Raw genomic sequence first — 25,236 nt, 5'->3', positions numbered from 1 at the left:
TCAGCAGGTTTGCCAATAATAAAACACGTGCATGTATTGACAAATGTAGGCGAACACGTCCGAACACGTCTGCTGTCCACGTCTATTTTTACACTTCTAACCCTTTCCAAGCAACTGTGTCTAGACAGGCTTAAGTCTTCTTTGTTTTCTTTGCCTTTCAGGTTCATCCACCCCAGAGACCTTTCTTCAAAAGGCTTCACGCCAACTCAGTGTGGACGGAAAGAAAATACGTGTTTTCAAAATTGTATCTGGCTCAATGTGGACGCCGGACGATGAAAGACACCGAACTGAAGAATGCTGCTAATGGTTTTACTGCTCGGGGGTTTCTAAAACTTGTTATGCCTCATCTATATATCAGAGATGAAGAAAGTAAATGAATGTTGCTTTGACAATATACTGTAGATTTATCTCCAAGGTTACAGCAGTGGTAAAAGAAGTTATAATGGTTTTCCCCACTCCCTGTGAACACCACTCCTTTTTACATGACTGTTAAATGACTACACTTTCTTCTCAAAGAGTACTCAACCTGGAAACCTTTTTTTTCCTACTTTTTTCTATCTTTTTTTTCAATGCGTGGAAAGTGGAGACAGATGGCACCAAATAGGTTGATTGGCTTTTAGTACATCTTCTGCAAAGCCCCCCCACCATCCGCCAACTCTCTGTTCGCCATACAAAGCTGCACGGAAGCAAAGATGAGCAATCTTAACAGACACTTTAATGTGTGTTCTGTCACATCTTCGCCTGTGAGGGATGAAGGGCGGAGAAGCGTGAATAAACAAGGGGAGCGGTGCATCGCTGCCTATACAGTGAGCGCTAGGCAGCAACGGTGCGTGGTAGGATCTTCACTCTGGCCTGATTTGTTTGGTCCTGCATTTTTCATACCCACGCCCAAAAAGGGGAGCTCTTTCATATCTGGGTGATGTCAGAAGATGATGTCAGCATGGCTAATTGGCACCTTCCAAGCATTCCGGATGATCTCTGCGAGCCACGCGCTCAAATGATGATTTCATTAGACGACTTGGCACCGCTTTCCAAAAATGTATTCATGTCAAACGGGTACATTCCTTTTACTTTCTGGCAGTGACTGAATCTTTCCAAAGGGTTTATCTCAGCACGGCGCAAACAAACACCTAGCACCTTAAAAAAAAAAATCTCAGGTGAGGACCATTTCTACCTGGTAATTATTGCTCTGTTTAGTCCACCTCTTCCTCTTCTGACTGACTGTGTCACTCGTGGCATTAAACCGTGTACCTTTGCACTTGATTTCACCTGTTCAAGTTCTACATAAAAAGACATCAAACTACAAAGGAAAACAAGAATAAAATGAAAATAAAACATAAAAACACAGGGAGCTTGTCCCGGTCGCCCTCCCTCGTAATGAACCGCAGAACAGCGTTGCCATTCAAGTGCCTAAAAATAGCGGCGATACTTAACATCTAACACATTTTAAGGCAGTAAAACGTCTCCAGCTTCCACCTCTCACCCTTAAAAATTTGTATTTGCAGCTGAGCGATGCACCAAAACAAACACTGTGTGCAACATTTTAGGCGAAATGATGGCAAAACCATTTGCGGAGGCTTCAATACAATCTTTTCAACATTCTACTCAGTAACCAAATAATTGCTCTGAAACTTAAAACCATTTCCTGTTGTGAACACTAAGACAAAAGGATATTGCTACTCTGATATAAAAGACTGGTGATTTGTAGAACAAGTCGCCTCTTGCGTCTCCTCAGTGTTGCACTCTTTCAAAATAAAACTCCTGAATTAAAAAAAAAACAAAAAATAGGAAAGGTTGAAACCATGTCAAAAACCCACTCCGGTAAGCGTGTGTGTGTGTGTGTGTGTGCGTGTGTGTGTGTGCGAGGATTTCACTTCAACAGCACATGAAGAAAAATACGAGTCACTGCAAACGGTTCACACAGTCCAGCGTGTCTCAGCACAATAAAAAAAAAAAAGTACCTTTGAATCTGCGCCGGAAAAAAAGTTCCCTCTGCGTTTTGGATAAAGGAGAGTTTACCCTGTTGTCAAGTCCAAATATAGAAAGAAAGAAAAAAAAGAACTCTTGTATGTGCCACATGTCACTGCGACAGACACACACGCCAAGAAAAACTGACAAATTAGAAAAGAAACAAGTGACTGAAAAAACACTGCAAGTAGACAATTAGTTTTTTTGTTCTTTATAAAGAAAATCCTATTTGTGTGCACTTAAATCATTCATTATAAAACAGAAACTCCTTCCAGTGCGCCATTTTTGATATGTGGTTGAGTTCGTAAGCGCTTCTAAAAACGGAGGAGAAAAAAAAAGAAAAGTAAGTCATCTCGTCCAGGTAGTTTCTCTTTTTTTTGATGTAGTTTTTTGCCCTTTTCCTCTCTTTAGCGCCCTTTTCAAAAGAGGCGGACCACAATCCTTCACTGAGGAACAAAGGAATGATTTCACTCCGGACACAGCCGGAAGAGTCAGACACAACAGATGTCCGTTTACTTTGACGATTATCCCGGGTTTCCGTCCCAGGCGCTGCTCCCCAGATAAGTCCTGCTTTTTTTTTTCTCCGTTGGTTTTTTTTTCCGCCCTGTCCGAGGCGGCCCGTCGCAGTCCATCACACCTGAACACCTGTGCCGTGAAGGTGCAGCATCTGGGCTCTCATAGTCTGTATGCTGCTCATGATCTTTTTCTGATGTCCCACCAGCGTGATCCCCAAGCTCATCACGTCCCTGCGAGACAGGACAACACATCCATCAATGCACCGCCAACACAGTATGGGAGGGAGGGGGAGGGGGAGGGGGGGACAAAACAAGTGAGATTTACAACCGCCGGTTTTTCATTATTGTGAGTGAGAAGTCGAAAAAGGCATCCAAAAAAAACAGCGGTCTTGTTTATGTATCTCAATAATAAATTTCATATGGTCAATTTCAAGGACGATGTATAAAAAAGTATCATCTGAAGTGTCGCTTTTTTATTGGTAAGTATGTTTGGAAAGTTTATTTGAACTCTCCAGCATTTTATGGGGATATGGAGATGGATGCTGACATCTGATGGTCATTGGAAGCTTAGCGTAACAACTTAAGGGTAAACCACAGTCTGGGCCGATGCTCATATTCAGCTGCTCTCAGCTAGTAAGAATGCAATAAACAGCAAAAAGAGTTCAAACGGGTTCAAGAACATTCATATGGAAAGTCGCTATATGAGAATGCTTGATTATGGAATTATGGGAGATGCTATACTGTAGCACTCGCCACTCTGCTGCTGAGTTTCATCTTTTAACAGATAGAGAGCCGAACAGAAAAAAGAGGTAGCGTGCCCTTTAAAACGTTGAACTTCATCAACAGTAACTTAACACTGAATAAAACAAGAATAGGTCAAAACCTTGTATGTGGCTGAAGCGTATGTGGTCAATGTGCGAACTTGTGTCCAATTTGTTAGAGGGTTAGTCAGTGGTAGTGTCTATAATGTCAATTCCTTAATATTAAAGGTCACATGCAATTTTCTGTAGTGGTCTAAGTACTATATGTTGTTGGAAGTGTACTAAAGTAAAATATCACATGAAGTTCAGCAATGTTTGAGTCAAAAGAAAAAAGGTTATTAATGCAGTTGTAAGAACATTTTCCACTCATAACTTGGGATGTTTGATTTCATTGTAATATAACTATTCTAATAATGCTCTTTCATCTGATTTGATCTGGAAATGTCTGTAAACATGTGTCAGCCATGTGTTCACATAGGAGTAGCATGCTAGGCTAACAGGTCTGCTAACAGCTGTGTGAGTTTATATCTACTCTGTGATGTTGTTCAGAGCACACAAACACCATAAATACACCTGTCACCAGCCCAGCATAGAAACACTGTGGCTACACTTTATTTTTATACAGTCTATAGGCTACATACAGCATGGTACTGCTATGATAACGATGCTAGCCAATGCTATCTAGCTGCTAGTTGCCATGCAGGCTGGTAAAATAGATCCATCACATCTCTTTGCTGGAAAATGTGTGTTTTGAAAACTTATTTCAGGGAAGATTTGTGCTGATTCAGCAAAAAGGAGACAAGTGAATGTAAAACAGTTTGTCTATTATAGTAAAAGACTCAAATCAGCAGAGTGATGAGGATGACATGGCTATATTGCCATAGTGATGGAATTAGTGCTATGGAGATGTACATTATGCTGAATTCAACAAAGCTTCTCACAAAATATGATGTATATAGTGTAAGTATAGTAATAAAACAAGGACAATCAGTTAGGCATGTCTCTAATTTAAGACTGTTTCTAATAAAGGCCTTGTTCTCTTTGCAATTGAGATAAATAAAGGCCCAGGCCATAATAATCCAGAGTAACAGGGACTATTAAATCTCATGAAATGGCACCAAAACTCTAGCTGAATGCAAAATACTACAAAGTGGATTGGTTGGGAAGGAAGGAGGGAAATGTAGGTGAGATCAGTCTAAATGTGGCTGGTATTAATGTCCTCTACTGATGCTTAACCCCTTCAGGGCTTCATATCTACTTACTCGATTGACATTCTGGCCACAGACTCCAAGGAACTGTAGCCAGCTGCTGTGAAGTTGTCTCTGTATCGCTCCATCTTGATGGCTTCCAGCCACTCTCCCACTGAGCGGAAAGCAGTGAAGTCTGGTGTGCTCTGATCTAACAGTGGACTAATTGGTCTGCAGGATGAGCACAGAGAGTTGTTTATGTCTTATGTGAAAAGGAAACGTTCCGCTAAAAAACACAATCAAGCAGGAGACGAGACAAAGCGGCGACCAGAGGCATCCAGCAGTGCAGTAAATTGTGCGAGGGGGGAAAAATCTAGCTGATTGGAGGCTTCAATCAATATGAAATTCACAAACAGATGCAGCATGTCAGCTTTCTGCTTCTGACAAATATTTTTGTCGATATCTTTTCAATCTGAATACATTCACCCCCATACAGTCCCCGTATAATAAAGTGCTTTTTAACCACTTGTAACCTCTGGGTCTCAATCTCAACCTGGCAAAGTATGTTCTGACTGCAAATAGAATTCATTTGATAAACGTCAGAGTGAGGTCTGGAGTTCCCACTGCACTTTAAAGTACCAGGAACTCATTATAGAGATTGATTTAAAAGCCCTGCTATTGACCATAAAGCCAAGGAAGCTGCTTTGGGGTATCGATCCCCCGGGATTTATCTTTCATCTGTGAACTACAGAGGCTAAATCATCCTCTGGACACTTTGGATCATCTACAAATGTGCTAAAATAAAAGTAAAACTTCTTTATTGTATGACGCTACATTCATTCCTCACCTTGTACATGTTCCCACTGGTGTTTTCAATGTGTTGGGATTGCGGATCATCTTATCGAGGATACCGACTATCTGATCGAATTTGGGACGTTCGGCCCTGTCTTTCTGCCAGCAGTCCAACATCAGCTGGTGCAAGCCTGGAGGACAGTCCATGGGGGCTGGAAGACGGTAGCCCTCCTCTATAGCCTTAATGACCTGGAGAATATAAAACAGATTGAGTCATTAGTGTCAGAATTGAGTATCGACCTATCCCTAACCCCAACTATGACCATAACCTTTTAGTATATGACCATGACCTTTTAGTGTAACCTTTTAGTATAAACCTAACCCCAACTATAATCATAACCTCTTAATATAAACCTGATCATTACCCCAACTATGAATATAACCTTTAGTATAAGCTTTTAGTGTAAACCTGATCCTAACCCCAACCTCTAACTCTTAACAAGTGTAGCCAGAAGTGTGGCCAGATGTGCTTGTGCCATGTAAATTTCAAGCTGGCACATCCAGCACACCCAGCCCCCACATATAAACCCATTTGTGATTGATATAACTTTTGACCTGTGACAGATTGTCACAGGCTCAGACAGGCTGTGATGCTGAAGTAACTACCGTGATGTGTCACAGCTGACACCGCTCTGTCACAGCATCACTCTTGACTCAAGTTTTTTTTGTTTGGCATTGGCCAAACATACTAGCGAGAGCAGTTGGAGCAAGAATAAGTGAGTTATAATCTAAGAGTGGAAGGAAGGTGGCTGCTCTTCTTATAACAAGCTACATAGTTAGGGTTAGAGAGATTGTGAATGTAATGATAGTTCACTGTGTAAATGAAGCTAACATTTGTTAATCCCACACTTTGCTATATTGTTGGATACATGATGCTTAGCTTATATAATTCATCTAAGTGGCACAATGTTGTGGCATTGTGCAATAGCTTATAGTCTTAGTCTTTGTGTGGTTACGCTTGCTATTAGAAAATCAGAAGTGATGTAATTACATATTTAATGAGTTTGACCACTGTAGTCGCCACACTCCAGGTTTAACACTACTTTTATGCAACAGTTGTGGTATAGTGTAATACTGGAGAAATCATTGCAGCATTAAATGAAGAAACAATTCTGCGGCTCACCTCTGCCACTTTATCTCATGTTGCTAAGCAACAGCAAACAAAACCAGTAGCCTGCTGTGGATACAATGTATAATAAGCACATGTTTTAATGAGATCTTGAAATAAGAGTAAAACAACTGCTGTGGTTGATCTACAAATCACTTCTTGCACACATTAGATTCTATAGACACATCTAAATGAATACCCCTATTCTATTGTCATTGTTAGGGTAAGTTTGGGGGGGGAAACCCCCAACCTGAACCCCCAACCATTAGTGTCACCCTAGCTCTAGCTCTTACTGACAAAGTGAATAATCTCCTGCTCTTCATGACCCTTTCATCCTTTAATCACCAACTTTGTGAGCAGTGTCGGAGCTTAATCATTTCATGGGTACCTACAGCAGATGTCGTGCATCAAGGACTTTCGGGCCTAACTAGATTTGATGGTTGTGTGCCAATTTTGTTACAGCAAATGGGAACACGAGGACTCAAAGCGGAGATTCAAAGCAGCCGATGAGCTCTGAGCACTAATTGTGAAGCGACAGGTTTCTCATTATATCCCATTTCATCACACATACCAATATGCCACTCAGTTATTTGGTATCTCATATCTAACAACTTTTTTCTACAGAAATGAAGCTCGTCTTTGCCGGTGCTATAGGGGAAGCCTTTCTACACAAAGCACTGTCTCAAAAATAGTTTTAAAGGGGTATTCCACTGATTTTCCCTTTCCAGTTCAATTTACTCAGCCTTTTAAGTCAGGTGTGTCCGATGAAGGGTTAGAAACTACAAACTGATTACAGAAAGCCCGGATTTCAAACTGGAGTTGACGAGTTTGAAAGATGTGGGTGTTTACAAGACTGAGAAGGTCTAACCAGAGAGTTGCACCAAGTTGCATCATGGGAAATGTAGGATCCAGTACTTTTGGAGCTTGCTAGCAGCTAAGTCAGAATAGCTTAACCATGATTTATAAACCATTCATCCAACGTTATCAAAGTGCAATACTGTTTGAGTTATATATGACACTATAGCCCGACAGATATATCAGTCCACCAATATTGGCCGATCACGGATATATTATGGTATTGGCGTATATGTTGTCCAATATGTGTCAACATTTTAAAAGATTATTTAAAGTTATATAACCAGCATTATGTATATATATATATATATATATATATATATATATATATATATATATATATATATATTTGATGGATCATTGTAAAAAATGTGTATTCATTCAAAATATTGATATTGTAATTGTTTTACTACATTATATCAGCCCGGAAAATCCATTACCAGTCGGGCCCTAATAGACACAATGACACATGAAGGCTTAACAGTACAAAAGGGTCCAAAAGGAGAAGTTTCAAACAAAATCCCAGTTTATCCTAATTATTGAAACCACTTGTATATAAAAGTGAATATTAATGTAAGCTGACCCAACCATGACTTTTGAAGAACAGACTGATGACTTGGGTGGATGCACCATGAACTCTGTCAAGTCACCACATTCCTACATCAGCACAAAGCGTTCCCACAAATCAACATTAATGAGATTCAGCATGTAATGAAGGAATAAACCTTCCTCGGATGGTCCCGTTAAAAAGCTTGAGTTATTTATTCAGCTCAGGCACATCATCAAAAGAAAAAAAGAAAAAAAAAATCAGACCTCTTCTATCATACATAGATCCTGAAAAGGTTACACACGCTTATGTTTTGCCTTGACTTGATTATCGCTATTCTCCTCTCGCCGGTCTCCTGCCGTCACTAAGTGCTAAACGCTGCAGCGAGGCTTTTAACCAACTTTTGAGGAGATGGGATCATATTACATCCATCCTTATCCCTCTTCACTGGCTCGCTGAGTTTTTAGAATTGATTTCAAGATTTCACAGATAACCTTTTACGTACTACAGGGTCGAATTTCTGCTTACATTGTAGATATGTTGTTTCTTATTTGCCACAGTGAGAGCAATCTTCATGTGTCTAAACAAAAGCGCTATATTTATACAGCTCTGATGAATAATAGAAGAGATCTCTACAGAGCCTCTAAACCTGATCTATTGTCACTCTGCATCAAGCATGCAGTTTACCACAGAGTTCATTAAAAGTCAATGCCGTGAGAACAGTAGGCGCAGCGGGCACTTTGATTTGAGCCACTAACTCTCCCTTCCTTTATTGTGTGGATAAGCAGCTATGTACAATTCTGCATAAATTCATCAGCTATTCCTGTCAGGGCCGCTCAGACAAGAATGAGTCATGGAGGGAAAAGGTGTCAAAACAGTAGAACCGTTGGGAAAAATGCAAATAATGTTCCTCCTGCATCCCCGGAGGATGTTTGCCGACGTCTTGACAAAGCGCAACAATTTCTGACATTGATGTCTGTCAAGCAGCGGAACGTCAGAGCTCCACGTACGCCGTTTTAACGCCCAGCCGACTTGTTTAGCATTTCTAACATCTGATCGTTCAATCAGTTGGCCTCCGCTTTAAAGAGAGCCAGAGAATCTTAATCATGTTTGATGCTTCGCTTGCTAAACTCCGGGCCCCGTATAGGAATCTTCAGGCCAGAACTCACTTGCCTTCCACCATCAATCAAAATGTGTCAAGTGTCCGACAATAAGGAACAGTTTCAAGTGGTCTGGCGCAGTTGGACTCCCTCGGTCGGAGTTGGCAAGAAAGCAGGCGACAGCACTCAGAGAACTGTGGGTGAGTCAGTCATTAGAGTAATTTGTGCGAGACTTTAAAAAAGTGAGGATGTTCTTTGAAGGAGAAAAGTGTGGGCGATGTCAGGCATCAGCTCTGATAATTAACTTGATGGTAAGGCTCAAAAATGATAGTCTTGATTATGAATCATGATTTTAGACATCCAGTCTCTGATTGGATCTCAAGCAAGAAATAGAGTTCCAAAGTCTCCAAATTTACCTTCCAGCTCAAGTTAGTGTTTCAAAACGTCAGCAGAAAGGTGAGAGTAGTTTCTGTAAATGGAAACACTCTGACTGCTTATAGGCTGTGTCCCAGCCAGCATGTCTATGTGGGCACCACATAGGTTAAATGTGGGTTACGTAGGTACTGAGGTACTGAGCATGGGCTTGAGCTAGGCAACTTTTGTAAGTCCCATATTGTTTCGGAAACATGGGCCCCACATCTGAAGCCCAAGTGGGCTGGCTAAAGGGCCCCATTTAAGGTCCATTCTGATCCTATTTCAATATGGGCAAACATATGGAGCCTACATGGGTCTCACCCAGTTGGGACCTACCTGAAACCCAGTCAGAACCCACTTGAAGCCCATATGGGCAAACACAGGTGGGGGAACCTGCAGACGAATCCACTTGGGACCATATTTGCAGTCCAAATTTAACCCTTACGGGTCCCACATGGACATGCTGGCTGGGGTGTAGTTTGTTTTTTACTTTATTCCACTTATTCAGAGCTATTTTTCAAGTGGCTAGATCCATTCCAAGCTGAGATAACCCTAATTACATCACTCTGACATCATCAGCTATTTTCTCACTTTAAAGGCTCCTCCACAGAGCGTTATCCAACTGTGATCACGGGTTTAGCAGCACTAACCATGACGAGCAAATTGATCTCAATGCATAAAATGGTAAAGCGGAATTTCCCTTTAAGATCAGAGCTCATCTACATACATATTTTGACTTGTACATCTAAAAAAAGCAATGAGCGCAAAGCAAACGGAACAAGAGTCGGTTGCTGTGTAATTGCTTTTAACCATAAGTTATTATAAAGTTTTAAAGATGTCTGAATCGAAACCATTGGGCATGACAAATGCTTTCCACTTCTGTTGTTTATATTATTAAAAGCATCGAATCTGCGTTTCTCAGGGTTCCATTTTTATGCACGTCCCATTTCATGACTGTTTCTCCTTCAAACAGATTCAAAGTGCGTGGCAGAGAGACGTCTTGAACTAATTAAGCCCAAGGTTACCGTCCCCATCGAGCGTTTCTCACGAGGCTTCTCAAAGAAGAACCACAAACTGGGATTTTTTTTTTGTCTTTGATTTTATGTGTGTTAGTGGGATGACTTCATTAGGGATAATTACTGTCGGGATGAATCTGGGAAAAATCTTGCATTCTCATAATTCATAACCTCTTTTAGATGCTAGTTACTGACATAGGAATTCCCTACTCTCCCTATGCTTTGTGTTTATTTATGAGCAATCATTTTTGTTAGTTTTGAAGTGAATAAAAAAATGGGGGAAAAAGTTGCATATGACAAGTTTACTGAGCCTGTAATGAACTCATATGACTTTTGAAGTTCTTTTGTTCAACTAAAACACCAATATATCAAATTTACATCAACATAAAAGAGATGAAGCAGCAAAAATATGTTGGGCATTGCTGCTTGATAAATTATTAAATATTACATTATTAAATATGCTAATTGCCATATGTGCTGTAGCAAAGCCACCAAAGAGAATATGACTTTAATTGAAAATAAGTGACAATGTGTGGCATGATAACAAATGGCAAAGTCATCATATCTCAATACAGTGTCTTTTTAAATAAAGGTAACCCTAACCACTAACCCTAACCACTAACCCTAACCCCTAACCTCTAACCCTAACCCTTCAACCAAAGACAAACATTATGTATGAAGTTAGTAACTGAATGAGTTCATATCACACATAGTAACTCACATCTTGGTTGGACATGTCCCAGTAAGGCCGTTCCCCATAGGACATGACCTCCCACATGACAATGCCATAACTCCACACGTCGCTGGCCGAGGTGAATTTACGATACTGGATGGCTTCGGGCGCGGTCCATCGGACGGGTATTTTGCCACCCTGTTCAGTAAAATGCAGGTCAGTGGCTGGAGTAAAGATCATATTCATAACATCCTGCATCTTCCCCTAAAACATAAATTAAGAGTTTTACAGTTACACACAGGGTCAGAACACACACAATTAATATAACAACTTTTTCAAAAAACTTAAGTATAGATATTGCACCACTTTCTAATGAGGCACTGTCTATACAGGCTTTATAGGCTGTGATTGATGCTTTATTAATGCTCTATAGATCAGTTATAACTCATTGAAAAGAACATTTTTATTTGACTTTGTAATCCCAGGAACATTGCACACTTGTATATAGTATCAGGAATTTATATGTATTGCAGATTTATATGATTACAGATTATTTTACACAGATAATGTTTATTGTATATAGTATTTTATTATATTTTATTTATTATTATTATTATTATTTTTTTATTTTTTAATCACTTTCACCATTACAAAGCTACTGTTGTGTCATTTATGAATTTCTCTGTATAGGGGCATCAATAAAGAGACTTCACCTTATTCCATATTACTTTAATAGTAATTGATTCCTATGGTGTTTGTCTTCATTAGCAGACTGTGAAACGTGGATTTATTGTTTTGTATGACTTGTTTTTTCCACTTTACATTGTATAGATTTTGGCATATATTATTGTCCCATTTTCTTAATTATTGATGGTGTAAGTGCCTCAGGTGTTTGTGTTTTTGCTCCTGTTTGGATTGGTTGTTGCAGTCTGTCTTCTTGTGTAAATAAGTAGTTTCATACTGTGAATTTGACACTTGACAAAGGTCAGAAACGTTGCATGTCTAGTAAACTCAGTGTTGACAGTGTGTTGAACACTTCAGATTCAACCTGGAAACCCTAAAGTGGCTCAAAACTGATCTATAAAGCATTAGGACATGATAAGATTATAAAGTATTAGTTACATCTTAATAAAGTGTGCTTTATTAGAAAGTGGTGCTTGATTTGCATATTGAAAATGGTGCAGACTGCAGGGGCGTGCACCCGTACTTCTGCTCTATTTTCATGCAGCGGCTGTGACTTGATTAGAGAATTCAGACAGGGGGATTGTGGGCAGAGAAAAGACGAGTGCTTTAATTGACTCACAGTTGTTGTGTAGACAGCCTCGGGATCGTCGTCTATCACCCTCGACAGGCCGAAGTCAGACACTTTACATACGAGATTGCTGTTGACAAGGATGTTTCGAGCGGCCAGATCTCGATGGACGTATCCCATATCGGAGAGATATCTCATTCCTGCCGCTATGCCCCGCAGCATCCCCACCAACTGGATGACTGTGAACTGACCGTCGTGTTTCTACACAAACACAGCGGCACACACACACACACAGAGAGAGAGAAAACACACGGGCCGGGTCAGTTGTCTTCACTGACCATGAGGGAAATGTAGGTCACGAGCAAAGCACTGCAGCAGCTCTAGCACAAGATTTATGATATTTATGCGATGCACAGATCCTGCTGCAGACTGCATGCTCGGTGGGACTTTTCTAGAAAAAGAGGAGGAAAAAGTTTTGTTTTTTTTAAATTGCCTCCTGCACGTCAAAAGTGATACTCACCCTGAGGAAAGCATCTAATGAGCCGTTCTCCATGTACTCAATGACAATCATCACTGGCTTTCCTGGAGGAAAAAAAAAAAGGTGGACATAAAAGTAGATGATTAATTGATTTCTAAATGTTATTTGCTTAGAAAACTCCACACAATAAATACACAACTATGCTTCCAAGTTATTTTTAGCTGCTTGTTTCATTGGCTTTTAATTAAAAGCTACCATCTGCTCTTTTTATTAGAGTGTCTAAATGAGAAAATGTTAAACAGAGAGAGGGTGGCTAATTTAATCAGATATCAGATGTCATTCTAAGTGCTACGCTTATACCTGCCAAAGCTAAACAAACTCTAAACCAGAGGTCACTAATAATAATAAATATTGAGGATTGTGAGATTTTGTGGGGGCGTTTCTATTTTAACAGGTGCAGCTTCTCCAGCTATTACGGTAAAAGTGCAGCGGCCCTCAGAAGCTCACACACCACTGTGCATAGAGAATCTTCTCATGTGACGCTAATCAGCCAATCAAATCTGTGCATTCTGACATGTGGAGAGACACGACTGTCAGTGAGATACACACTGAGAGAAGTTATCAAATTATTAAATGTGAAATTAAGTTTATAGTTTAAAAGTAAAAGCACTTTCTTTAAGAAGCACAATCAAAAGCTTTCTGCAATGCACTTTATTTTGAAATGCCATCTGTATTTGATATAAGAAAATAACATATTTATCTTTTTTTATAGTCTACAATCTAGCCACTAGACACAGATGCTGATGGAAGTACAATGCTACTTCAAGCTACTGAAAAACAACACATGATATTCTGGACCTTCACTTGAGGACATTTTCACTAATTGGACCTCAGTGAATTTTAATCGAGTGCCCCCGCTTTCTAGTTTTACCTCTCGTCACGACCCCCTCCAGATGGACGACGTTGGGATGATCGAACTGCCCCATGATGCTCGCCTCGCACAGGAAATCCCGCCTCTGCTTCTCAGTATAACCCACTTTTAAAGTCTTGATGGCGACCGACACGTCCCTCTTTCCGGGCAGCTTGAGCCGACCGCTGCACACCTCTCCAAACTCTCCTGTGCCGGAAACCATTGGTGAAAAAAAAATCAAGCACTTCACAATGACAAATTTATTAGTGTATTTTGAGACAAAGCAGCTGTGCGGTGGTGGAATACAAATTGGAGTGCGACATCTTGTTATACTCAGGGGAGTGTAACCGAGACCTATAATAAGACATGCTAGAGATGCATACTGTCATTGATCGCCTCTGTAAAAACCCATGTGGCAGCAATTTTTCAGCTGTGTTTGAGGGGGGGGGGGGGGCATCATTGCGCCTGCCTCTACGAGAAGCAGCCCACACATTAATTGCAATGAACTTTTTCCCCTCTTTCCAATTGGGCCATCAATATACAATGCATAAAGCTGTGTCCCTATACTCAAGGTGTAAATATTTGGCTGTCAGCGTGATATATGAGAGCACGGAGTGACTAAACAGAAAGAAGCTGAGAGACAGAGGATGGGCTCACCTGCTCCAATAACCCGCTCGATTTTAATGCAGGAGGCATCCAGCTCCTTGGCAAATTGATGGACAGCCCTGTTCGGGTCCTCGTAGGTTTCAGGGTCAATGTACGTTTTGGTGCCTGGAAATTTAACTGTAGAAAGGTAAGAGGATTACTGTTACGATTAAATATGCACACTGCGCACCCTCGGCCGGCGGGCGCTTGACAGGCAAACCATTACTAAGACCAGTGATTCAGAGGGAATAGCTGAACAGAGGAGCAGCGGCCGGAGTGTCAAAAAAGAGGCGGCTTTTTCACATCAGGAAAATTCATCATAAAGAAAATAAGGGAAGCCAAGATTTGAAGGCTTTTATGAGGCTGTCGGTTACCTTTCACCTCCCTTGCAGCTGAGACTACCTCACCGAAATCTGCCTCTAGAGAAACCTACAGATAAACAAATCTGTTTTTTTGTACCTTACTCTCTAAAAAAGTGTCCTTATTGATTAGATCTGTGTGCTTACAGCAATTTGCAAGTTTGATTTGAATGAAAGCAAAGAAAGGCCAAAATAATATAAATTCTATATATTGAGAAATTTCACACAGAAGGCTGAATGTTAAAACATGTAAATATGGGAGATTATATTACCTTGAAGAGCATTCATCTGGATTCATGTATTTTGAATTTGCTATTTCTTCCATTAAAGTTACATAAGGCAGTTTTGACTTTAGAAGTTTCAGTCTAAATTTAATCAGTTCAATTTCAGCAACTTGATTTTTTCTAACTTGTGTTAATGGGACACTTATGGGAAACTTTCTGTCTTTATTTGTTAATAGTAAGTATAGAGAGAAAGATGAAAAGAAAGTTAAAATCAAGATAACTGTCAAAGTCAAACATTTCAACTCTATACATTAAAGTTCTTACTTTGAGCGTTCAGACTTGAATATTTTTGGCCTTTTTTTGCTTCCATAATTTGAACGTCCTGGGTTTCACCTCTCTAGTTTGCAGTTTTGCAATGATGTTCAAGTTTAAAAGTGTAAGTCTAAATTTCGACATCTAAATTTAAACTTCAGCAAATAGATTTTTTTTGACTGAATACAAACTTTTAACTCCCAGCTGAATTTGAACTTGGGTATATGGGACACTTGAGCGTTCCCTCTTTTATTTATGAATCCTAAGTATAGAGAAAAAGATGAAAGGAAAGTTAAAATTAAGATGACCGTCAAAGTCAAACATTTCAACTCTATACATTCAGCAGCATTCAAATTCTTACTTTGAACATTCAGATTTAAATACTTTTGGCCCTTTTTTGCTTCCATAATTTGAACACCCTGGGTTTCACCTCTCTATATACATGAAGGCTGCGCTCCTATCTGATTGGTGGAGGATTTTAAGGCTTGACAGGTACTCTGCATCAGAGTTTAAAAAAACTGTACTTCCTCTACATGTCATTTCATATTCTCTAAAAGAGAACTTCAGTCATAGATAAGAACAGTACGAGAAATATGAGATTCATTCATTTTGAATTATTTTGTTAGACTGCTGTAATTATGGAGAAACTAGCCAATGCCAGCACAATGACATCATCTATAAGCTTTATATGATTATTTATACATAGCATTAAATATACATATAAACAGTGTATCAATGACATCATAAATTATATTTTGCATTCTTTTGGGTGAGGAACCAAAACGACCTTCTGACTTCATGTGTGTCTCTCTCTCTCTCTCTCTCTCTCTCTCTCTCTCTCTCTTCTGAAAGCAAACCTACAGCCTTGATTACAAATATCGGCGCCTCTGGCAGGCAGTTTGGGGATTTTCTTAAAATTGGAGCCTGTGCCGTCTCAAATAACAATGATATGGGAAGCACTTCATGAATATCCATGAAGTGAGAGGGTGAAGCAGTTTTGTAGAAAATAAGAAAAACAAATAGAGGGGAGGCCAGAGATGGGAGGAGGGGGGTATGGGGGTAGGGGGGTGGGCGAGTTATCGTTTTTGCACGGTGCTCCGAATTAGCAGCAAATGAGCGTATTATGGGCTGTGAAGTGAACAGACCACTCATAAGGGCTATTACATGATGCATTTTAAATTCCAGGGATGACAATATAACTGTCACATTTCAAATTTAATGAGATTGGATAAACGCACCGAAACAACATGAGTGAGTCCAGCTTGGAGAGACACTCATTCTCTGTGTGGAGGGAAAGGCTAGAGTTAGCCAATCCCGTAACGTAAACATAACAAATGCATTGAGCTCCGGCGGTAACTGAGATTTCCCTCCTCTTGCTCCCATAATTGCTTCGTCCATCCGAGATGTCAGCGGATCTGATTCTGGATGTCTTATCGAGACTTCCTGGCAGACAAATTGGGTTAACTTGTTGAATATGTGTGCTATCTGGCTTCTGTTGCCCTGGCAGCCTCTCGTCATTTATCTATCACTCCATTAAGCTCCACGTTAGCCTTGTTTGTGTTTTTCCCTTCCACTCGTTATTATTATTTTTAATTTTCTGTATCAGGTGGGAGCTGTGAGCTGCTGAGTTTGGATCCATCAGATACTTAGCAGAAGCCAACCTGGGCTTACCGGCTCTGCCTCTGCTTTAGCTCCACACTTTGTGACACCCCTGACCCTTTGTTTCCAAATCAGCACTTTGCCTACAGTGCGGATCATTACAGCTCCACTCTGGGAAGCTGTCTGCAGCTGGATCTCCAGGGGCATCATTAGGGGGTAGTGTATCAGAGTTAGAAAAAAAACAAAAAAAAGCCTTTCTTACAGATAGAAGGCATCTAGAAGAAGCACCTACGACTCTGTGTGTCGCTCGCTAAAACTGCCTGCTGGCTTCTGCGCTCCTCTTCCTCAACGGGTCAAACTCGACTCCCTCCCTGACAGCTGTCACATTCACGCGTTTGTAGCTGCCTGACTTCTTCATCTCGGCAGCCTGAGTCGAAGGCAATCAGTAGCAGATGTTAGCCTGACGGTTCCCGGCTTCCACTCAAACCAAATGAACTGGGATAAAAACAGTCATGCCTGTGGGTGCTAATGGGTTTTAAGGCACCCTTCGTGTTTAGTATGCAGCGACTGGAAACCGTCTGTGTAAGTGTGTGGATGTATATTTCTATATTTATGTATGTGCGTGTGTGTGTGTGTGTGTGTGTGTGTGTGTGTTGGGCACTCACACTGGAAGTAGAGCTCCTCATCTCCTTCCTGATCCGCTTTGCTGTACCCGCAGTGCCTGAATCGAGGGGGGGAGGAGGGGGAGAGGAAGAGAGCGGCAGAATCAACTGATTGTGTGGAGGAAATAAACGCCCTAAATTACAAGAATTTTAATGCGGCAGCTAATGCCACACATGACAAATCTCTTAAGAAACCCAGCTGAGCAGCACGAGCCGTGAACCCCAACAGCCTTCGCTGGAGTATCTAATCATGTAACATATCAAATAATGCATGCACTGTAAAGGAGCGTTCAACACGTCTTGTAATATTAATTTGGGATATTAACATGTTGAAGGTTCCCCCGCGAGCAGGTGAGCTGCTGCAACAAGGTCGGCCTTTGAGTATGAAATGAAAAAAAAAAAAAAACGTGGGAAGGTGGAATTTCACAAGTGATGGACATGCACTTCCTGTACATTACACATGTCTCCACTGCTCATACTGTATATATTTAACCTTTTCAACCCCAAGCTGTTGGTTTGAGGAGAGAACTGAGAAATATGAATCAGTTGTTCTAAGAAGGTTTGAAGAAAAGAAAAAAAAGGAGCAAAAAAGAGGCTTTTGGAGTTTCTATATATTTGAATGTATATGTGTTCATGTATAAATGTGTGTATGTTAGTGTAGGTGTGGGTGTGCACATGTGTATTTATTGTATATTTAATAGTACATATGGTTCATTAGCAGTATTTTGGTGACGATGAGAATCTACTTTCACTTTCAACTTTTTGAATATTTCCTTCCTGCTGAGACTGTTGTTTTAAAAACTAAATCAATAAGGCCTTCACCATTTGAAATGATTTGGATTCCTGTTTCTCTCATGGCAGATGTCTGTGTATAGAGCAGCTCAGGAGAATGTTCCAGAAAATGTAAGAAGCATGTTAATGGACCATTTTGAGCCTTAAGAAATATTGATAATGTTCAACAACGACAACAAAAATGCTGATTTTCAAGGATTAAGTCTTGTTTTTTCTTTTTGTCTCATAAAATAACAAGAAGGAAGGTGCTCAGGGTTTCTAAAGTACAAGTTATTTTTGTTTCAAGGCTGAGAGGAACAAGAAATTCTCCAACTTAAATCATGAGCACAAAAACTGAGCAGCTGCATTAAAAAACGACTGTGTCTGGTGCTTTGATAAATAGTCAAAGAAGCCTGAGTGCATCAACATGTGAGTCGACTGGGACCCGAGTCGCAGTTTGAAACATAAAAATAGTGAGGTTAAAATTCTTTAGCATATGCCTCTAATGTGAAGCAGAATTTAAAGATTGCCTGAATATACTGCTGGAATATATATACATATATATATTATTTATTTAGAACAAAAAAATGAAATAACATAAATCTATAGTAGCATTTAACTCTCACACACTGCTCATATTCTGATCCGTCCTCATAATTAGTCTCCATAACACATTTCTGAACTGCAATTAATTCATAAACACATCATCAGTCACAGATCAACATGATTCATCCTACATGAAACTTTCAGGGAGCAGGAAAAAGTGTTTTTTGCTTTTATGAGGAAAGCTACTGTACATATAAATAAACCTATATTATGGTCATTTTTGAATGATGATTTTTGAAATTTTGGATGCTTCAAACACACTACAAAAATATTTTTAAAAAGTTGAAATATTTCTTTTTTGTATGTTCTGGGCCACATTAAATTTCAGGCTACTAGAATTTGTATTTATTTTTTGTTACGGCTTTTTGATGTAAAAAAAAAAAAAAAAGAACAAATTTAACCCAGAACAGTATGTAAGGGTTAATTGAGCATGAGTTTTGGCACGGCAGCACCCATGATGTCAACAGGAAATGCAGTGTTGCTATTTGTGGGCTACCAACCAGCATGTCCATGTGGGCCCCATAAGGGTTACATTTGGGCTGCAATAAGGGTCCCATGTAGGTTTGTCTGCAATTTCCATGGTAGCTCTACCATGGGCTTCATGTGGGTTCTGACTGGGTTTCAGGTGGGTGAGCTCACTTCCATCCCTTATGGGGCTCATACAGTCAGCCCACATGGGCTTCACATGTGGGGCCCATGTTACTGAAACCATGTGGGACCCACAAAATGTGCCCATGCCCACTCAGTACCAACATAGCCCACCTTTAACCCATGTGGGGCCCACATGGTCATGCTGGCTGGGCTGCTCATGTGTTCTGTTCCTGTATTATAAAGCTCAATATTTATTTATTATTCAAATATAACATTTAGGTGAAACTGCACTATAAGATTTCATGATGCAACATGGATCTACAGACAAGAATCAACCAGATTACTTTTGAACCTAGAGAAAATGTGATGTTTGTAAAGCAAAATGTAAGATAAGATGGTTATTTTGGATGCTAATCTTTGGTCTATCCTGGCAGAATGTGTGTGATGTCTGTACATTCTGCTTTGTCTGAGTTATGACTCAGAGAGGAATGAGATTTTTTGACGCAAAACCTGCCAATCCGGTGTGTGTGTGTTTGTGTGTGTGTGTGCGCGCCCTGGGAGGCAAATTCTGATGAAACCACCATGAACAGCGAGCTCTGATGAAGTGCCATCCGTGCAGATGAAAACACAGATGAAGTATGTGAGGGAATGGTAATAATGACAGTGGTCAGGGTGCTTTATGATAGTGGAAAAAAAAAAAGCAGGGCCATACTTCATTGTGTCCTCACACACACACTCACACACTCTCAGACACACACACACACACACACACACAGGAACGCAGAGCCAAAGCTTTCTCGCTCTGGAGTACTTGTCTCATAATGGGCTCTGCAAAAATAGCTTAAAAATTTTGTCGAGGGGGGCGGAGGGAGGGAGGGAGAAAAAAAAAAAAAAAAAAGATCACATCACAACCCATTACCACAGCATGCCACAAGATGATGGGTGCACGTGTGTGCGTGTGTGACGACTCCACAGACGTGGAGACCTGTGAGTGACAGAAAGGCTAATTGACAAGCGCAGACTCACAGGAGCGGAGAGTCAATGGGGCCCGCGAGAGCGTACCTTCTCCCAATGATGAAGCCGAACACCATGAACACCAGGATGATGGTCCCCGCCACGGCAACCACCGCTATGATGATGACGGGGTTCTGCTCGCTGGAGACAATCGCAGCTGACGAGAGGAACATACACACACACGAAGACACGCACACACACAGAGAAAGACAAGAAATGCTCAGTATGAACTTCAGCACATCAAACACCACAATCTGCAGGACATAATTGAGCCCAATGAGCGGTGTGAGGATTGATAACCCCCCCCCCCTCTCCTCCTCTCCTCTACTTTCCCTCTGAGAGAGTGGGAGGGAGGGACGCTTCTATTTTTGAGCCGTCCTTATACACACGGCTCTACTGTTTCAGAAAGTGGGCTTAATAGTCCCAGACGGCGACGGCGATGCCCTTCGTCTCAAACAAAGACACATTCAGGTTGGATTGTTTCCCATTCAGAGAGCTCTCACAGTGCTCCGACTGTTTTTGCGTTGACAAACTGCCGATTGGCTCTGAAGAATGGCTCGCCGTAGCATCCTATAAAGTCAACGGCAGTGTTGTACGAGAAAGGAGGGGGGGTGGGAGGGGGGATTCATGCATTTTAAATCAAGTGGATCTACACTGGATAAATACTTAGAAAGAGAATGATCATGTTTTTTGGGGGGCTTGTCTGAGAATGAGGAGGAGGACGGAGGGGGGGATAGGGGCAAAGAGCTTTATCAGGGATGAAAAATGTGGCGACATTCGATCAGCTGTTTCTCATTCCGGGCTTGAATATCTAACTAATTGTCTATTTTGGGAGGAAGTAAGAGCGTAACTGTCATATTACATTCCTCTGGAGGCTGTCACAGAGGAGGCTGGTAGGTTCAAGGACACTTTGACTGGACTGCAAACTTCTAACCTTGTTACAGGACATGCTCCGCATGTGGTATGAGTAATTAGTGTGTCCTTTTATGCAGAAATGTTGGAATGTAAAGTGGGTGGGTGGTGGTGGGGGGGTTAGGGGGGGGGTTCGCAGATGGGTGGGCAGGAGGAATGGTAGGGCTCTAAAGTAAAGAGAAATGAATGGAAACAACCTCATTTTTTAATATTTAACATGTTACTGAATACATATATTGCTGTTTTTAATTCTTTGAAATCAGTATTTTTTATATTAGTATTATTTTGATGAAGTCATTAAAATAGTTACATTACTTATTACATTTTAAATAGAGTAACTAGTAATCTGTAACCTATTACATTTCCAAAGTGACCTTCCTTCCCCTCCATAGAGCAGGTCTAGACTGTACTCTATGATTACATTAGTTAGAAATGAAGTAATGGAACACATGTCATGTTATTACTGAAACTAAGAATATGTTACTAGAAAGTTCCATCACAATCAGAATAACACTACATCAGCAGGTGTAACTGTGTTCATGGAAGCCTAAAAGTTGGCGGAGAACCTTTCTGGTCTAATCTCATGTGTAACAATACTTTATAATGCTACTCATTATGATCCATAACACAAACACCTCTGTAGCACCGTCCCTCACCTAAACTCACGTTAACACGCAGAGACGCTCAGGGCTAAGCTAACGGAAGTGATTACATTTAAATGAGTTTATCCTCACGACGCTACATTAGCTTGTCCTTGTGCCTTGTAATTTTTCCCATGACGTTTTGTCAGTGTAAAGTCAAAGCAATTTATGTTTGCTTTTGCTTGAAAGCAAATAATTTCCCTGGGCTATTGCTACAGTAGCTGCAAACATGAACGGGTTGTGCATAAATTTGGAGTTGAAAGCCTGTGTTCCAAAATGATGTGCTGATATACTGCTGCGGTCAAACTGGAACTAAAACAGCCTTTGTGGGCTTTTAATTCAAAAGATCATCGGACAGAGTTTAAAACGACTCTGACCCTAAATGAAAAGAAAGAGGATAGACACCAAATATTAATCCTACTTTCCTGCTGCAGTGGCTAACAATGGTGACTCTTAAATAATAAATGAGCTTAAAATAATCCTCACATTTCGGTCTCATCCGAGATCCATTTTATCACATGTTCACCTGGTAAACTGATAACTTTAGAGCCACTTTTTTGAGAGAGTTTTTGGCACAACTTTACCTTTAAATATGTGAATCTTGACATAAAATCAATGAAAAACACTGATTTTGAGGATGATGAAAGTGACTGTAAGTGATGAAGATGAGACTAACAGATACATTTTCCCAAATAAATATAAACCATGGTTTTGCAGCAAAGCTATCAGTAGCAGCACTTGAGAAGGGTCTGCTGTTACTCTACCTGTGGTCTCTTCCTTGGTGGTGATCTCTAATCTGGGGCCGAAGGTACCGTATCCCGCCTCTGTGAAGGCCCTGATCTGGAACACGTAAGCCGTGCTGGGCTTCAGGTTGTTCACGGTGGCTGAGGTGGACTTGGACCTCACCGTGGAGTAGATCCTGTCCTTCTGATCCTGTATAGGAAAAAAAAATCACTCTTTTAGTCATTTGAGTGGAAACTGCTGAGTAGAAGTCCAGTTTATAATTGCATCCTATTGAAGTGCTGTACGTCTTTGCTTGGAAAATACTGCAGATCTTCTTCAGAGGATGTAATTACCTATGCTTTGTAGATGGAATGAATATGCTTTAACCTCGTTTCATCCAATTCATTGCAAAATGTGCTGAATTGAGAGGAAAACAGGCACATCTAGTCGACATTTATATACGTATAATATTTGATCTATATGTCTTACAGGATGTAGGCTAAATAGTGGCTTTATTTATAGCAGATGTGAAGAGAACTAGGTCTTTGAAATAAGGTTATATTAGAGACAGACCTTTATTCCTGATGTTCCTTGATTTATATTCAAGTATATTTGATCATATAAAAGTAAAACTCATCCCTGTTTTCTCATCTTTCCAGTACAGATACACAGATATATGGTTTTCATTGCTTTTCTAAATCCTTGTTAAGCTTCTGTCAAAGAAAATGAATACTTTCACATTAAAATCCTTCTAGTGTAGTTTCTCAAAGGGCTTTTTTTCCTGACTTTAAATGTAAAATGTCAGCAGGGGAAGTGTTGCGTTTCACACACAGTAGTTTAACAGTGACACAAAAGACAAGAAAGTAGAAGCCATTGAAAGTAAGTAGTCATTAAAAGCAGTATTTCCTTTTAAGAAGAGAAATTTAGCGAGTATGTCATGACTCTGTTGTTGTGCTGATGGAATTACCGCTGTGGAAATGTCCTTTATGTTGAATTCACAGGTACTTTTACCACCTGCAGTGTCTTTATTATTAAGCTTTTATTTGAGAATTTACACTATTCAAGACTGACATTAATTGTGGCTAAACATTTTTTCTGATGATGCTTCATACAGATTGTTGAATAAAACACATCTCTCATCTCTGCCTATGAGTGAAACAGTTATATGCGGCGACGGAGGCCTGCCACACAGACAGAGAACATAAACACATAAAAATATCTTCTCCTTCAAAGAATCCATTTGGATGCACAGGCAGCGTGCATTGTGTACTTTGTTGTTGATCTGTAAATGTTTTGCTCGGCAAAAGCCCAAATGGAATGCCAAGGTCTGTTAGGGGTGTAGTCGTTGTTTCCAATTTTCCACTTTTACAGCTGGGCAGACCACAGCCACAGTACGTGACACAGGAGACTGATTCGTCAGTGTGTGCGAGAGGCTGCGGCCAGCGGGACTGACATCAGAGCTCTGCTACCCTGCCTTTGATTTGCTGGGTTAAATTCGCTCCATTAAACCTCGCTGTAAAAAAAAAAAAAAGCTGATGTGTTCAGACTTGAAACACGAGGAAGCGGCGGCATAATCTATGTGGAAGAAGAAGAAGAAGGAGGGAAAGAGGGGTAGATAACAGTAACAGATTGCTAATTCTGGCAATGCAGCAACCACGGATTGTGTGTGTGTGTGTGTGTGTGTGTGTGCTAACATGTGCGTGGGGGTGTCGGTGAAGGACTACAGCCCTGATTAAAATCTTATGAGCATCTCATTCATTATTGCAATTATGAGACAAAGAAGCTACTCGCAGAATCTTGTGAATTCCACACATAGCATGCAGATAGAATACAAAAGTGAGGAGTTGGCAAAAGCGAATGTGAAGCTGAGAGATCAGAAGGGGGGGTTCATAGAGAGGCATACTCACTTTTTCGTAGTACTTGATTTCATATTCCGTGATGACGCCGTTGGGTTGATGAGGCTCCTGCCAGGAGAGCTGGATGCTGCGCTGCTGCACCTTCTCCCTGATGACCTCGCTGACCTGGGACGGAGCTGTTTAGACAAGAACATGTCAATAAGTGGATGGCCGACCCTCAACCGCACGCACACACGCATACATGCATACTGCCGAGCCACTCGACGAGCTGATGAATATTCACGGGGACGCTTCTAAATGTTTACACCTTCATGATCGAAATTTCAATTACAGTGCAAACAGTGGAAGATCCCGGCGTTACCCCCAGCCACTGGAAAAGCTGCATCATGTAGATTATGAATGACAATTCACTTCAATTATTTTCCCAACATTTCCAGCGGAGCAGGCAGGCACTTACTCTCCCTGATGACAGAGCTATTCAGAAAGCCTCTTAGAGGGAGAGGGGTGTACCTGTAACCTTCTGACACCAGTCTTATGCACAACAATTATCTCAGGCTCTTTGCATGACTCATTTTAAGTGTCTGGCTGCCTGGATTAAGTGCTACCATATTTAGATTTGCTAAACAGTGCACACACAGACTTATATACATTTTTTTTTCCATCAATACCCAAAGGTAAATGACGG

General features: G+C 40.7%; 1 protein-coding gene across 9 annotated transcripts in view; it reads right to left on the bottom strand.

Annotated features, from left to right (window-relative positions):
* Positions 1-2,599: 2,599 nt before the first annotated feature.
* The window catches only part of epha7 (eph receptor A7), an 89,402-nt gene continuing 66,765 nt past the window's right edge, over positions 2,600-25,236 (bottom strand). The window contains exons 5-17 of one of the 9 annotated variants that reach the window (XM_053336517.1): positions 24,603-24,727; positions 22,732-22,905; positions 21,195-21,204; positions 20,468-20,576; positions 17,441-17,496; positions 14,294-14,419; positions 13,658-13,843; positions 12,769-12,830; positions 12,300-12,509; positions 11,045-11,194; positions 5,279-5,472; positions 4,507-4,662; positions 2,600-2,714 (exon numbers count right to left, since the gene is read on the bottom strand). In XM_053336517.1, coding sequence (XP_053192492.1) covers positions 2,600-2,714; positions 4,507-4,662; positions 5,279-5,472; positions 11,045-11,194; positions 12,300-12,509; positions 12,769-12,830; positions 13,658-13,843; positions 14,294-14,419; positions 17,441-17,496; positions 20,468-20,576; positions 21,195-21,204; positions 22,732-22,905; positions 24,603-24,727 — 1,673 coding nt within the window. Of the gene's footprint in view, positions 2,715-4,506; positions 4,663-5,278; positions 5,473-11,044; positions 11,261-12,295; positions 12,510-12,768; positions 12,831-13,657; positions 13,844-14,293; positions 14,420-16,837; positions 16,843-17,440; positions 17,497-20,431; positions 20,577-21,194; positions 21,205-22,710; positions 22,906-24,602; positions 24,728-25,236 lie in introns of all 9 variants that reach the window. The other 8 variants (XM_053336519.1, XM_053336514.1, XM_053336520.1 and 5 more) reach the window with 8 other exon arrangements.

This window comes from Scomber japonicus, chromosome 17, assembly GCF_027409825.1.
Source record: "Scomber japonicus isolate fScoJap1 chromosome 17, fScoJap1.pri, whole genome shotgun sequence".
In the NCBI taxonomy this organism is placed as follows: Eukaryota; Metazoa; Chordata; class Actinopteri; order Scombriformes; family Scombridae; genus Scomber; species Scomber japonicus.
Note: the sequence above shows the minus strand (reverse complement) of the source record. Positions and strands in the feature narration are given on the sequence as shown.